General features: G+C 39.4%; 1 protein-coding gene across 3 annotated transcripts in view; it reads left to right on the top strand.

The window, feature by feature from the left end:
• The window catches only part of slc45a4a (solute carrier family 45 member 4a), an 84,371-nt gene that overhangs the window by 26,776 nt on the left and 40,762 nt on the right, over positions 1-16,833 (top strand). For all 3 annotated transcript variants that reach the window (XM_088601799.1, XM_088601798.1, XM_088601800.1), the window contains one exon: positions 2,590-3,226. In XM_088601799.1, the coding sequence (XP_088457925.1) occupies positions 2,977-3,226 (250 nt within the window). In that variant the 5' untranslated portion in view covers positions 2,590-2,976. The remainder of the gene's footprint in view (positions 1-2,589; positions 3,227-16,833) is intronic.

Raw genomic sequence — 16,833 nt, forward strand, 5'->3', positions numbered from 1 at the left:
TCCACATCTAAAAGCCTTCAGTTCTTTAGATGTTAGAATATTCATGTTAAACTTGTTTTTTATGCTAATTAAGTTATACCAATATTTGTCCTCTGTATGTGTGGACTAAAACAGTCTCTGCACTAAGAGACATCATCATGCAGCCATCTCCTTTTGTATCAGTTTAAAAACAGGCTCCTGTCAAAGTATTTCATGGAAAAAAAGGGTTTTTGGTTCCCATGGATTGAATTATTTTTTCTCTCCTGCCAGCATCCCATTTAGAGCAGGCATTCGTGAGACTGGGAAAGAAGTGTGACAGGCACTTGGCTTGCAGGGTGCTTTTGCATTTTTTTTTACTGGTAGGGTCTCTTTCGCCCCACAGTCCGAAGACATGATGGTAGGTTAATTGGCTTCTGAGGAAATTGGCCCTAGTAACAGTGAGTGTCTGTGTGTGTGCCCTGCAAGGGGCTGGTGTCCCATCCAGGGTGTATTCTTCCATGCGGCCATTGCTTGCCATGATAGTCTCTGGCTCCCCCACGATCATGAATTAGAAGAAGCAGTTCTAATGGAGAGAAGATCTATTCTTCTCAAATATTATGATGATAAGATGCATTAGGTACACAAGTGTCTATAGTGGGAGTGATAAAATGTATTTCTCATTTTCTGAGTCCCTGTTAATATTGCTTTTACGTCTATCTATTAGATCCCTCAAATATGGAGAGAAAGGACCAGAACAGATTGGAACTTCGATACTCCCAGCTAGTTGCATATTACAGCTTATGCTTGACTCTGTTTGGCAGAAGGACGAATCCACTGGCAAACAAAGAGCTACCATCAAGCACATAGTGATCTGAAACTGGGGAACTACCATTTGACATTTTGGGCCTAAGGCAGATTTAGTGTATTAATGTAGTTTAATTTAACAAGAAGATGCATGGTGGCTGAGACTGTAAGCAAAGATCAAGAATTCATCTCCGTGAAATAACTACAGGGGGACCTCCAACCCTGCTGCTGGAGAACCCCAGTCCAGCAGCTTTTATAGCTAACCATTAATAGTTTTAGTCTTAAAATAATTGCATTATGATCAGGACTTAAAGGGGAACTGCAACAATATTTTTATATTTTGAGGGTTATAATAAATTGGCAATGACGAGTGCGTTTTAAACCTCAGTGAAACTACCAAGTACATGGTAACATGTTCAACCTCCAATTTATATCCCGAAAGAGACAAAGTTTCAATGTATGCACAGTGACATATTGCAGTCTTTCTCTGTGATTCAGAACATGGCAACAAAGCAGCACTATTACATTGTGAACATACTTGAGACCAAGTGGATTTTGCATTTTGGTTTAATAGTAAATATTTGCGTGACACAACACAAGGCAACATGTTTTTTAGAAAGTTTGAAGTATTGCAAAAAAAGAGCAAACTGCCTATTTAAATTCAAGGTGTGTCTAATCGCTTCAATAACCTCAGAAATGTGCTATTTTGTACCTATAGCTGTGTTGTGCACAACTCACTTCACTGCTTCCCTTTTCTTTGTGGGATTGTACATGTTTTCTAACTGCACTAAAAGTGTTTTTAGAAAAATGAACGAAGACCATTATTTTACAGTTTAAAGAATCTGTACACCCAATACTTGTTTTACCTGTTTTACAAAAACAACATGGAGAATCTATTCCAAATTGCTTGTTTTCATATTCATCTAATTCCTGCTAAAGTCCTTGTTTTTTTTTTTATGCCAGACCAGCATAGGCTAATCTCTAAACAAAAAAAAAACCCGTAATCTTCTGAAACATGTTAATTCCACACTGTGTTCAAGTAAGAATTCAGAACCCGTTGCTGTAACTTTGGTATAATTCATGCTTTGCTAAAGAAGGATTTCATACATATACAGCTTGCTGTAGCTATTTTCATTTATTTTTTTCTCTTTTCATATCGTCATCAGATTATCTGGTTGCCTTTTTATCTAATGTGACATTTTTCTACCTGTTTATGTCACTGGGCATTTCACTGAATCTTATTTCAGTCAAGTATCTTATGTCACTTTAAAAGCAACAAAAAGATCAGATAAGATCACTTTATTAGCTATTTACAATTTCTGGCATTAGGAATTTGTCTTTTCGCATACCCCAGCTTTCTCTCCATGAGACACACAGAGGTGGGGAGAGAGAAGCTTGGTCAGAGCGCAGGGTCAATCATTTATACGGCGCCCCTGGAGCAGTTGGGGTTAAGGGCCTTGCTCTGGGGCCCAACAGAGTGGGATTCCTCTGCTGGCTGTGAGATTTGAATCGGCAACCTTCCAGCCACAGGTGCAGATCCTTAACCACAGAGCCACCGCTCCACCCACAAAATTATTAAAAAGAGTCCATTTCTCCCTCTTCTAAAGAGAGGCCGCACCTTTCTTAATAAAATCCAGGTGGTGGGGTTGACTTTGTGGTTCGGTGATGCATGTTCCCCTACACACAGTTGCTGATGGCTCTGCTGCTGCTGCTTCCCTATTGGCCCACCTTCTGTTTATTGTGCTTTCAACAAAAGGTGATGTAAACGAATGTTTTTCGCTAACTTTGGCGTCTGTTTCTCTCCCTCCCGGGCCTGTGGCTCTGCAGATTAATCGGCCGCTCGATGGGGATCTTCCGAGGAGCTCCCACTGGTGTCGCCTCCCCTCCACTCCGCCGCCTGCCTTCCCTCTTCAGGACCTCTTCCACAGAAATCATGAAACTCGTATTAACTGAATGGCAATTAATATGGATTTTCATTAATTGTAGTAGACAGTAAAGCCCATGACGAAGCCATATGTTATTGCATGTCCTTACCAAATACCTGTCTGTGCTCTTGAGAACCCCCAAGGAATGTCTTCACACTTCGCCACACTTCTGGAGAATTGATCACCAGGAAGGGGACAAAGACAAAAGGAACTAAGTGCAATCGAAGACAAACCGCCAATCGATCGTTGTTAAAGGAACAAAGCTGTATCGTTTGGGTTGTTTTTTTTAATGCTGACCAGCATGGCGCCCCAGAACGCTGACTCGGATACTATGCAAGTTGAGAATATCGCCGTGGCCCCGGTGAAAAAGCAGGGCAGCAGCGGGAGAGAGGTGGAAAGCCAGGATGAATCGGTGAGCGAGGGCTCTATAGACCGGATTCCCATGCGGCGCTGGGTGATGCACGGCGCCGTGATGTTTGGACGGGAATTCTGCTACGCCATGGAGACTGCCCTCGTCACACCCGTACTGCTGCAAATTGGTAAGCCGTCCTCCCTCTGTTCTCTGTGCACAGCTGCGGGCTAGAGCTCCAGGGTCATCTGTAGCTCCTTTGCATGAACCTTGGATGGTTATTCTTCCTATTTACTCCCATTTATAAGCCAAGAGATGACATGCGAATCAGTTTACATGAAATGGCCTCAAATGACATTTTTCTTCCATTTTTCTCCAAGTGCTCTGTAACATAGTTCTATCTTCTCGTTCTTCCTTTCCAGTACTTCACACATTATTTTTATTCCTCACAGAAGTAATTAGTTTACTAAATGTACAGTGCATTTTATTGTAGCAAATGTAATGGATATTAGGACTGAATTTGATTTAATGATGATGCCAAGTCGGAGGACATTTATGGCAAAACAAGGTCTCATGAATCTGTAGTTCACTGTGGTTCATTTAAGCATTTCCCAGTGCACAGAAATAATGGGATCTAATTGTTTTATTTTAACTGTAAGACTGTTCAGCTGGAAAGAGTAAGATTTTTGCGTTTGTGTAGAAAAATTGTCAAGCTTTTTGTGACCTTAAGATTTCAAAGCCCTAACTGTTTTGAGTACTATATATTTATTTTCTTAAGACATATAAAGATATCAAAGAATAGTAACATGATGCTAAAAATAAATTGAATACCAAAAAAGGAAAATGGAAAGTTCACCAGATAGACAAAACCTTTTTTGTTTTTCAAGCAGAACTGCAATTCTCAGTCTCAGATTTCTAAGCTAAGAGAATGTCACTGAGCGCCAGAAATTTAATGTTTGCTTTTTGTTTACTTTTAAATGGAACTATTTCATGTTTATTCTTTTGCAAAAGTAAAAATGCTGCAGTTGACTTAATCCTAATGTTAAACATAGACTTCCAAGATTAACCAGTATCTGTTATGAGATAATGTTTTGTCTCTGTAAGTTAGGGTTTATGTATACAGTATTTATAGCTCTATATGGGTCATTGCATGCTGCACAAATCTCTACAGCAAAAGCAGCAGACCAAAAAGATTTGCATTTATCATCGGTTTGAAAACAACGACACTGAACTCCACTACCTGCAGTACCTGTGATAATGCTGTCTTGAATAGTGTAGACTTGCAATTTTTCAGATGTTTGCAGTTTACGACTTATATAACATTGCAGCATAAACTGGGCCAATGAATTTGTATCTACCCTGAAATGCCAGTTTGTTTCGGAATATACATCTTACAAACATGACATCTTTCTTTGTCCTGATTTGTTTAAATCTGGGTGTCGAGAGCAGTAATCTGAGACCTTATAAAGACAATAAAATAAAATATTCATCCATGGCTTCCAAGAAGCTTAACCAGTAATTGTGAAGGTGGAGACCGTCATTATAAGAAATGGGAAATTTCAGTATAGGGAAATTCTGCAAAACATTGAAGGACATTTGGCCTATCTAACTCGTTTTTTGTTATCCAGTCATTTCTGGAAAGCAGCAAAGCTTTTGACATCATCAACATGGCAGGGTGGCTGGTTCCAAAATTGCACATTGTTTTGTATAGTAATAATAATTGCTTACACTTATATAGCGCTTTTCTGGACAATCCACTCAAAGACCTTTACAGGTAATGGGGACTCCCCTCCACCACCACCAATGTGCAGCATCCACCTGGATGATGCGATTGCAGCCATAGTGCGCCAGAACATTCACCACACATCAGCTATCAGTGGGGAGGAGTATAATGTATAGGTTCCTGTATTCCATTTTGAATTACTGTCGTTACCATTCTGGTTCATTCTTAAGGCTTGATTCTTTAGAAGCCTATGGGATGCAAGGTTAAAAATACTTGATCAGGTACCCTCTTTGTCTTCTCTGTTCAAAGCTAACAAAAGTCATTTTCTTAGTCCGTCGGTGTAGGGCATCGTTTTTAAATTCGAGTATCTGTCTGGTCTCTCTTGCCTGCACTCCACTGTTTGAGACATTTTTTGCCCACTTCCCCTTAAAAGCCATCTCGGAAGTTAAAAGAAGTTTTTATTTCATGCGCATGAAAAGTGAAACACACAGAGATGCTCAGTGTATGTTTCTCAAAGCAATTAAACTAGAACAGTCCTTAAATATTTGTCTGTTCCCTGGATTGACAGTGTTCCAAAATCACGCACATCTTCCGACTTCCCTATTTGCTAAAGATAACTTATTTTAATACAATTTTTTACTTAGGTTCGTAGCACCCATTCCTATATAACATGATAGAATTGTATAGTAGGCCTTGTGTCCAACGTTCTTCTAATCCAGTTCAAACCAGTTCTGAATGTCCACCTTATGAAATATTGCATCTTCTGCAGGAAACCTGTGTACAAAGTTCACAGAGACCCTCTCAATAATACTAAATGAAGTCATTGTAAAATCTTGACATATCCCCTGATACAAAATTCTATGCTATTAACTGGATATACCAACCTCCCATTAAATATCCTTTCCACCTTTTCTCTGTATCGTTCCAGTTTAAGTACATGTGCAGCTGAACTTCCAATTCCTGCAGTGTCTGTTCGGTGTAGTTAACCAACTTTAACAAAATCAAGATGATGGAAATATACCAGGAAAATTGTATTAGTCATGCTAATCCATGCTTATACATGCTAATACAACCGTCTTAGTCATGCCAATACAGTTCCCTGTGTTACCACATCAATTCCTGTCTAACGAGCTGTTTTCTTCCACTGCTTCCCCCTAAGGATGTGTATTGTCTCCATTACTCTTTCTTTTGCATACAAATGACTGTAAGAGTTCCACTCAAGACACACAATTAAACTTGCAGGCGACTCTGTTATTGTTAGTTTCTTGCAAGGAGATGAGAAGGGGCAAGGGGCCAGGTGAAGATGAGGTTGCCACTTGGTGTGAAACTTGAAAATGTTGAATGTCTCTAATACCAAAGACAAGGCAGTTGATTTCAGGATAAACCCTCACTCCTCCACTTAAAACTGCAGGAGCGAATAAGTGGAAATAGACAAATATAAGTATCTGGGGACTGTTCTGGACTGCAGGTTAAACTTTGAGACCAACATTAATGCTATTCTCAAATAAGGGGCAACAACATCTATTTTGTCTGAAAGAAACTAAATTTTATATTCGTATTTTAAAGTTTTCATTTTCTATTGATCGTGTTTTCTCATTTCTTATTAAATCTGCTTTAACTTTTGCCCTGATCTGCTGGTTTGGGAATCTGAATCCAAGGAGTAAGCAGAAACTGGGAAGTATTCTCAAACTGTGTCAGAAGGTTGTTGGTGCTGATGTTTCGACCCTATCCTATGTCTAACGGCTACATATTTTGCATAATAATAATTGCTTACACTTATATAGCGCTTTTCTGGACACTCCACTCAAAGTACTTCACAGGTAATGGGGACTCCCCTCTACCACCACCCATGTGCAGCACCCACCTGGAGGATGCGACGACGGCCAGAGGGTACCAGAACGCTCACCACCGTGGGGGTTGGGGAAGAGAGCATTATTAGGAGGCCATGATTGGTAAAGACCAGGGGGATATTTGTCCAGGTGTTACACCCCTACTCTTTTCGAGAAACGCCCTGGGATTTTTAATGACCACAGAGAGCTAGGACCTCGGTTTTACGTCTCATCCGAAGGACGGTGCCTTTTTTACAGTATAGTGTCCCTGTCACTATACTGGGGCATTAGGATCCACACAGACCACAGGGTGAGAGCCCCCTGCTGGCCTCACTAACACCTCTTCCAGCAGCAACCTTAGTTTTTCCCAGGAGGTCTCCCATCCAGGTACTGACCAGGCTCACACCTGCTGAGCTTCAGTGGGTTGCCAGTTATGAATTGCAGGGTTATATGGATGTGCATATTCCATTCTACTGGCCTCTTCACACATTGTTTAACAAATTCCAATTAATCCCCTCAGATATAGATTTCCATATTTAACAACAAACAGGTCTTCTCATTTATACCTGTGGCTATAACCTTGATCAATACACTGCTATATAATATGTTTTTTTTTGTCTACACCGCTTTAAAGAGAGACTCTCTATCTTTGTTCTCTATCCATTAACTGAGTCAATTTCCATATTTCTTTAAACATCACTTCAAACTCCTTAAATGCTTTATTCCATGCTGAGAAGAGAAGAAAGAAAACACAACATTTCGGCTGTGGAGCCTTCTTCAGGTGTAAGAAGAAAGAAGTCTTGATTCACCACAAGAAACCTCCACAGCCGAAATGTTGCTTTCTTCTCTTTTCAGCATGGAATAAACCTATTACTTGTTCCTTTACAGCCCACGCATGCTGACGCAGTTACCCACCTGAATTCCTTAAATGCTTATTGAAATAGGGAGGTGAGTTAGCTGCAAAGGAACAGGTGGTAATCGCACCAGAGGCTAATTTTGGCTGTTAATGGCTTGGGTGACGTCCCTCTCAATGCAGTTAGAAGGATATCCCTCATCAACTGAAAAAAGACGCATTTTAGGGACCTGGTTTTGGGCATTGATGGGACACTTTCTCACCGGCCGTACACATTCTGACCTGCTTTCTTTCCTTCTCCTTTGGGACACATGCCTGCACCCTTTATCTTCCACATAGTAACGCAGCTCCCCACTTGATCCATTGTTCTATTGACCTTTTCCACAATGTTGCATACAAGACTCTGATTTATTCATATATAATTACGGTAATCCCTTGTTCTTGGAACTTAATTCGTTCCTCGAAATGGCTCGTAATGCGAAAACTTATATAACTTTAATTAAATTCCCATTACTTCCCGTGTTACCTCCAATTGATTCCAAAACGTATACATTTTCCCTCCAGCACCCAAACTGTATCTTAATTCAACACAAAACTGTACTTAAGAATAAAAACAGTAAGATAGCTTGCTAATTATTTGAGTATCAAGCTTAAAGCAATGCATAAACAATATGTAGAAAAACAGTAATACTCCACCTTATAATTATAATAATAATTGCTTACACTTTTATAGCACTTGTCTGGACTCTCCACTCAAAGCGCTGTACAGGTAAAGGGGAATCCCCTCCACCACCACCAATGTACAGCCCCACTTGGATGATGCGACGGCAGCCATAGTGCGCCAGAACGCTCACCTCACATCAGCTATCAGTGGGGAGGAGAGCAGAGTAATGTAGCCAATCATAGATGGGGATTATAAGGAGGCCATGATTGGTAAGGGCCAATGGGAAATGTGGCCAGGACACCAGGGTTACACCCCTACTCTTTTCGAGAAACGCCCTGGGATTTTTAATGACCACGGAGAGTCAGGACCTCAGTTTTACGTCTCATCCGAAGGACACCGCCTGTTTATAGTATAGTGTACCCGTCGCTATACTGGGGCATTAGGACCCACATGGACCGCAGGGTGAGCGCCTTATGTATAGTACAACATTTACATACTGTAACTATAGTCATTAGTAAATGCATTAACATTAGGTACTGTCCTGTACTTTATTTAACACACACATGCCTTTATAATAAAAAGGTTAAGATATATTAAGGAATAAAAAGGAGCTTTCTCATCTGAGAATATGCAAGAAGACACTGCAATGTTTAACGACAGCAAAGCTGGAGGGAAAATCTCTTTTAAAATCTGTTAAATGAAAAGGGTGGCAGGAATAACTATATTGCATATAAACAAAAACCCATATAGCAGTTGTTCATATACTGAGGGGACTTGGTTTGATTTTGTAGCCTACTGTAATTTAAAACGGGATCCTAGTTTAGCAGTTCCAAATCCTGGCTAAATCATTAGTAGACTGACCAGATTCCCCCAAGGTGGTAGTACACAGTTTTGGTGAACAAAGGGAGATCTTCAAACAGGCAGAATATCATTGCCTTGCTGCACAACAGCTAACACATTGACTTGGCAGGTGTGGGTACACCAGTAATGTCAGTGAGAGCCTTATTGTTGGTGGAAATGCACTGAAGGCAGTGAAATTCACACTAAATGGAACTCAAATGTATTTTTTTTCCTTTCAGGAAATGGTTTAGACAAAACCCTGTACTGTTCACCTTGTGCCAAAAGAGTGTACCACTGCAGTTTCTGCAGATGTTTTAATGGTCTTTAAGCTGCTACAATGTTTGTACAACAGAGAAATGTATCGAATAATAACAATGAAAATTAATAAGATCTTTCAGCTAGACTTGGAACACCTGAGTCTTTTCAACCTTTTATAATGATTAATTGCCAGGGGGACAGATTCCAGATAATAACCAAAGCTCTGCTCAGTGTGTTTTATAAAGATAGGTACTGTGTAGAATTCTCATTAACTATAAAATGGCTTAAGCACAATCTTTCTAATGTAAAGGTTAATAGTCTGATTGAACTAACTTCTGTAAAGCTAGCTTTGCCTAACAGCTATAGAAAACCCTTGTTAAACTTAACCCAGCAGGTTCCTGTCTTGGAACTGTGGTAAATATTTTACTAAAGCTGGTACAGTCTTTGATCATAGAGAAATTAAGTGCTAAGTATGCAAGTCATTGATAATGTCCAGGTGGTCGTTATTTTACTCTGGAAAACAGATGAATCGGGAGGTGACTGTAGACAGCATCAGATTAGAAGGAATTCCCTGGACAGTCTTTCCCAAAAGAACCACTTTTGTACCATAACCTTGGTTGAGATTGAATGTCAGAGACCTGCCAGATTGATTCTGTTATACCTTTGTGTCTTGAAATAGGCTGGAAAAGGACATCTCAGATCTAGACTTAAACAAAACGCGTCAAGTTGGGATACAGTGTGCAATTGAATCACACAAACCGTATTACAGAAAATGTTGTTTAATGTCTTTCAAGTCAGGATAATGGAGCATCTCTGCTTCTTTTCCCTTCCCTGACAGTTCTAAATGGGCTTTAGTGGCATCTGTGAAATTGGATCTGTTTTACTTTATTGCTGGTAACGTGCGATAAGCCTGCAGACTATAGCTGCCATTCAGTAAAGTTGGGGGAAAAAAGATGAAGACTTGTATTTACACACAATAACTTTAATACCGCTACAATCGTGAGATTAAAAACAAATGTTTTCCTTTAAGCTTTCTTGTTTAAGCAGTATTCTACAGATACAAATCATGCAATTCCAGATTTAAGGAATGAAGTGCAGTAATATGATCAGTTTAGGCGCTCTGTACGTATATCATTTGGAAAAGAGTCTGTAGTGTATGGAACGTTAGCCAATAGTAATTCCTATTAAAAGTGTTCCTATGCACTTAGAAATAAATATTGCACGTTTTTTGAAAAGCCATTTTAAATTAACGTTCAGTCATTTCAGGGATGAGAAATCCATGTTCTCCTTTGAACCTTGTAATATATCATTTGAATGTGATATGACTTGACACGAAAAGAAAGCAAAAACAAAAAATATTTTTGTTATTCATCTTATGTGTACAGCTTGGGTACAGCTTGAGCATGTGTGTTTTTCTGAACAGCTGTATATTTAGATTGATGTGTACAGTATGCTATTAATATAAAGAAGCCAGATTTGAAATCGGTCAAGGTTTAGTTTTTAGTGTTGCCTAAATCTGTAATTGAGAAGTTCGTTGAGTGCAACCTGCCCCACTTCCCTCTTCTAGAGTTATCAACCTGGTGCCCTTCCAATCCATTCACTGAGAGATTTTTACAACAAGCTACTGAAGTGTTGTATTTATCTTGCTGATTAGCAGGTAATTTAGGAGCTGGTGTATAAAGATTTGAGAATGGAGCAGATTGGAAGGGCCATAAACTGAGTAACCCTCCTTATTCTGTCCTAAAGAACAAGCATTATGTGGACAATACAGTTGCAGTTTAATTATAATGAGAGACCACTTATTTCTTACTTTGGATCTTCTCGTCAAATACTGTATCTGTTGATAAGCATAAATCTTTATTGTAGTAATTACACTTAATCGCCACAGCTTGTCTCGCTTTCACAGTAAAACTCTGCTGGTTATGTCTAGAAACTAAGTAATCTCTAATCCTATCCAAGTATAGCAGTCAATATCTTGAGTTTGTAAAACTTACTCAAACTTAATAGCAGTCGCTTTGTTTGTCTCTCTTTGAGAGATTTAGCAAGCTTCCAAATTTCATTTTTTGATCATGCTGATGTTTTATGAAGTTCAAAATAGTGAACTTCTGAGGTACTCAAGGAAGAGCTGCTAGAAGCATTTTCTAACTGCTTCTTCCAATTCAGGATCACAGGGAATCTAGAGCCTTTCCCAGCAAGCAGGGGGCACACGTCAGAGTACACCCAGGATGGGACGGCATACACAACAGGGCCATTTTCCCTAGAAGCCAGTTAACCTGCCAGTGTGTGTCTGGAATATGGGTGGAAACTGCAGCACCTGGAGGAAAACGCACGTGAACACAGGGAGAACATACTGTACAATCTCCATGCAGATAGCACTCCAGGTCCAGAATTGAACCTAGACCCTCAGTGCTGTGAGGCGTCTACGCTAACAAATGCGCCACTGAGCCACCTGCTTATAGAATGCTTGAACATTAAACAGACGAGGAGAATCATTACTTACTATAGAAGGAGGTCTGTGGACAGACATTATTCCACAGGGCCATACTGTTCCTGTAAGTGAACTGAGCAGTGCTGAGTGGGTGAGCCACCACACGTAGGCTGTTTCTTGTACTTGATAAACTATATAAGGTCTATTTGTGGCTTTTTAGTGTTCAAAAGGCAGTGCAGTTAATGTAATTTTCTTGTTTCAGGTCTTATGATTTCGTAATGCTTCTTTTTACTGTTGAATCGTGCAGGCTTATGTTTGCCTCATGTCCTTGTGATTTATGTTTGGCCCAAGTCTGCTGTTAAGTGCAGGCTGTGTAAATGCCCTACAGCTTTTCCTTGGCTAGTGAGTCAGAAATGGAGTGACGGGTCAGTCCTGCAAGCAGAGTAAGAAAGCTACTAACGAGATGGCATCATTGTGGAATCCTGTTTATACTTTATGGTTATGATTTGGGGCATAATGTCCACGTCCGACTTGGTTGGGACGGTATAGTTAGTGATGCTGAAAGTTTGTGCTCATAACTTTCCCATTTCAGTGCTGATGAAAATGCAAACTGATTCTAGACAGTGTTCTATCCAGCTATCCTGTTACCACACTGTCCTTACTGACTTTTTTTCTAAACATACCGCTGTATGTTTGACACTGGTCTAATCGATTTAAATCTTCCTCATCTTTGTGCTGTGTATTTGTTATGGAAGGCTTGATATTAGATTATCTGACAGTGCAGGTATGTATCAATAAGGGAATAAATTAAAAACAAAACAAAAGATTAATTCATGCTCAGACATGTAGGCTATAGCCTTTCTGCATGGGAAGCTGTTTATGCTGTCTCTCTATGGTGATACAGTGCCTTGCGAAAGTATTCGGCCCCCTTGAACTTTTCAACCTTTTGCCACATTTCAGGCTTCAAACATAAAGATATAAATTTATTTTATGTGAAGAATCACCAACAAGTGGGACACAATTGTGAAGTGGAACGAAATCTATTGGATTTTTGAAACTTTTTTAACTAATAAAAAAATGAAAAGTGGGGCGTGCAAAATTATTCGGCCCCCTTGCGTTCATACTTTGTAGAGCCACCTTTTGCTGCGATTACAGCTGCAAGTCGCTTGGGGTATGTCTCTATCAGTTTTCAGCTGATATCAGCTTGGGGTATGTCTCTATCGAGAGACTGAAATTCTTGCCCATTCTTCCTTGCAAAACAGCTCGAGCTCAGTGAGGTTGGATGGAGAGCGTTTGTGAACAGCAGTTTTCAGCTCTTTCCACAGATTCTCGATTGGATTCAGGTCTGGACTTTGACTTGGCCATTCAAACACCTGGATACGTTTATTTGTGAACCATTCCTTTGTAGATTTTGCTGTATGTTTGGGATCATTGTCTTGTTGGAAGATAAATCTCCGTCCCAGTTTCAGGTCTTTTGCAGACTCCAACAGGTTTTCATCCAGAATGGTCCTGTATTTGGCTGCATCCATCTTCCCCTCAATTTTAACCATCTTCCCTGTCCCTGCTGAAGAAAAGCAGGCCCAAACCATGATGCTGCCACCACCATGTTTGACAGTGGGGATGGTGTGTTGAGGGTGATGAGCTGTGTTGCTTTTACGCCAAACATATCGTTTTGCATTGTGGGCAAAAAGTTCGATTTTGGTTTCATCTGACCAGAGCACCTTCTTCCACATGTTTGGGGTGTCTCCCAGGTGGCTTGTGGCAAACTTTAGACGAGACTTTTTATGGATATCTTTGAGAAATGGCTTTCTTCTTGCCACTCTTCCATAAAGGCCAGATTTGTGCAGTGTAAGACTGATTGTTGTCCTATGGACAGACTCTCCCACCTCAGCTGTAGTTCTCTGCAGTTCATCCAGAGTGATCATGGGCCTCTTGGCTGCATCTCTGATCAGTCTTCTCCTTGTCTGAGCTGAAAGTTTAGAGGGACGGCCAGGTCTTGGTAGATTTGCAGTGGTCTGATACTCCTTCCATTTCAAGATGATCGGTTGCACAGTGCTCCTTGGGATGTTTGAAGCTTGGGAAATCTTTTTGTATCCAAATCCGGCTTTAAACTTCTCCACAACAGTATTACGGACCTGCCTGGTGTGTTCCTTGGTCTTCATGATGCTCTCTGCGCTTTCAACAGAACCTTGAGACTATCACAGAGCAGGTGCATTTATACAGAGACTTGATTACACACAGGTGGATTCTATTTATCACCATCAGTCATTTAGGACAACATTGGATCATTCAGAGATCCTCGCTGAACTTCTGGAGTGAGTTTGCTGCACTGAAAGTAAAGGGGCCGAATAATTTTGCACGCCCCACTTTTCATTTTTTTATTAGTTAAAAAAGTTTCAAAAATCCAATAGATTTCGTTCCACTTCACAATTGTGTCCCACTTGTTGGTGATTCTTCACATAAAATAAAAAATTTATATCTTTATGTTTGAAGCCTGAAATGTGGCAAAAGGTTGAAAAGTTCAAGGGGGCCGAATACTTTCGCAAGGCACTGTAAGTGATAATCTGAGAAATTGAGTTGTTTAGAAAATATGTATATACCTGTATATGTAAGTGCAGAAGCATAGGGAAAAGCAGTTAAATTTGTATAGACTTAAAGGGGAGCTGCAGCAGTTTTTATATTTTGGAGTTAGAAAAAATAGTCTGTGATTCAGAACTAGGCAACCAAATTTCAGGTGAGGTGAAGCAGCCCTATTAGATTAACTGCCAGGCTTGTGAATAGATCTTTTTGAATCCAGTAGAAATATTTCTCTAAACTTTGAGACGGTTTGTTTGAGACAAATTTGGAATTTGTAAAGTTGTGCAATACCGTCAATGAATTTTTTGTTGTTGCCCCTATTTAATAACTGGTGCCAGAAATGAGGACTGCGGCCCCCTTAATAGCTCTTTCTATTAAAACACCTGCTAATTTTAACGGTGCTACTTATTTATTAGCAAGTTTGGGGAACTTTTACAAAGTAGTCAGTCACAAGTGTCTTACATAAGGGATTGCTTTTTTAATTAATATATTAATTAAAGGTAATGTATTACTTTGCATACACGTATGCACTACATTAAATCACTATGTAAAATAGTTACTCCTCCTAAGATGTACGATTATTTGTAAGAAGTAATCCCTTATGCAGGTACATGTTAACTAATGGATTATGTTTTAAAACGAATTTTCCCCACCACTGTTTATTGAAAGTAAGCAATGAAAGAACTAGTGTTAACCATAGTATTTGTGATTGCGAACCACCTTGCTGGAGGTCAAGGGCAACAATGTCGAGGATCGGTGTTGTGGTGCAATTGAGAAAGATGTGTTAATGGATTTTTGAAAATTTTGAATGTCAAAGTAAATTAAATTGAATGTTGATAACCTCACGCTATTTCTCTTGTTTGTAACCTTTATGTTTATATATTCTTAACTCGGCTGAATAAATGCCATATCATATATCATTTGGTATGCTGCTAGACTGAAGTTCAAGATAATCTCGCTCTGGGATTAGTAAACAGCAGCTACTGTTATTTGTTTTGGAAAGAATGATAGGACATAACACTCTGCCCTAGCTGTAAATTCAGTAATAAACTGTTCAGACCCTATTTCAGAATAAGCAGAATTTTAATGCTTTTGACTAGGAAACGAATCGCCAAAATGTATACTTAAAGCTATATGAAAGTCAGTAAAAACAGAACATTTCAAGAATTGAGTATTACATCACTTATGTTGGAGGATCATAAAACCTTTAAGGAGTAATTAAACTTGTGAAACTAGTTTCTTACCTAAAACACCTTCTCTTCTTTATATCATTAAATGAAAACTTTAATAATGTTTTAGGCCTTAAAAACATGTATGCTTCCTTGTTTTTATTATAACCTGTTTTGACAGATGTTTGTGCTTTGCTCTTAGTGTTACCTGTGGAATGTTGCTAAACTCAACCCTGCAAATATTATTCCAGGTACTCAAATCTAATTCAGGTGATGTGTTCACAGCACCCACATTAGCAGTATATGCAGATTACATTGTGTTGACTCTATTGTTTATCCCTCAACACGCATAGTTGCAAAGTCATATTTGCACAACTTGAAAATGTGGCACCAGCAACTACCCCGCAGATAAAATTCCCTGTCATGCGATATGAAGAGTGTGGAAATCTCAGACTGTTTCAGGATGCGTTGAAACGGCAATATTAAAAATACAGGGAAGGGGCACTTTGAAAATGAAAAAAATGGTTTCTCACCACAAACGTATTAAAGCAATTCATGTGGTTTTCAATAGTAAAAAAGCCAGGCTACTCAGGATTTAGAAAATAACTGAAAAAGGTAAAGCCATGTAAGTCACCTGAAATATTGCATATAGTCAAAGTAACAGAAAGAAAAACTTCTTAAACTGCTTGTTTTTACTGACTCTTCAGAGTATGTCCCATTGGTGTCTTAATCTAGAGAAAACATTCCACAGAGAAACTTTAAAATTAAATATATTAGTCAACAGAAAAGAGTTGTTCAGGGAAAAATTAACAGTGTTTTCCGTCTTGAATTCTTACATTGTGCCCGAAGACAGCCCGGTTTGGTCCTAGTGAAAATAACACTTTTTCTAAACTTCCCTTCAGTCGAAAATTAATTGGGTTTTCCTTATCCTCTTAAGTTCTCCTCCAGTGAAACTCGTACTGCCTGCGAACATAACCACTGCGATCTATGTGATGCAGACTTAACAATCTTACACTACAGTAATGTGTAATGACAACTGCATCAAACCATGAATTATTAAGAGGTTTGAAAGGCACATTGTCAGTAGTCTTTTGTAGTTTCCCTTCAGCCTTGTCAGTTACTAATTTAAAAGACTGTCAAAGGTCTGACTATCAAATACGTTTCTTCCTCTTTAAAGGGGAACTGCAGTCCTAATTTCTCAGGCTGGTTATTAAATCTCCGTAACAAAATAAATTGACTATAATCCAAAATTGTACAAATTCTGAATTAAGCACAAAATCGTGAACTTTGTGTTGTCGCAAACCCCTCGTCTCCCCATTGGGTGAGAGTGAGAGTTTGGGCAAATTGTAACGTGAAGCAGCCCTTCCTGCTGACCAGTCATTGTAAAGACTATTGTAATGCGATGTACAAGCGAATAAAAAAAGGTTGTGCAGCACATTTTACTGCAGAAATATTC

Source organism: Lepisosteus platostomus, chromosome 12 (assembly GCF_059453375.1).
Source record: "Lepisosteus platostomus isolate fLepPlt1 chromosome 12, fLepPlt1.hap1, whole genome shotgun sequence".
NCBI lineage: Eukaryota > Metazoa > Chordata > Actinopteri > Semionotiformes > Lepisosteidae > Lepisosteus > Lepisosteus platostomus.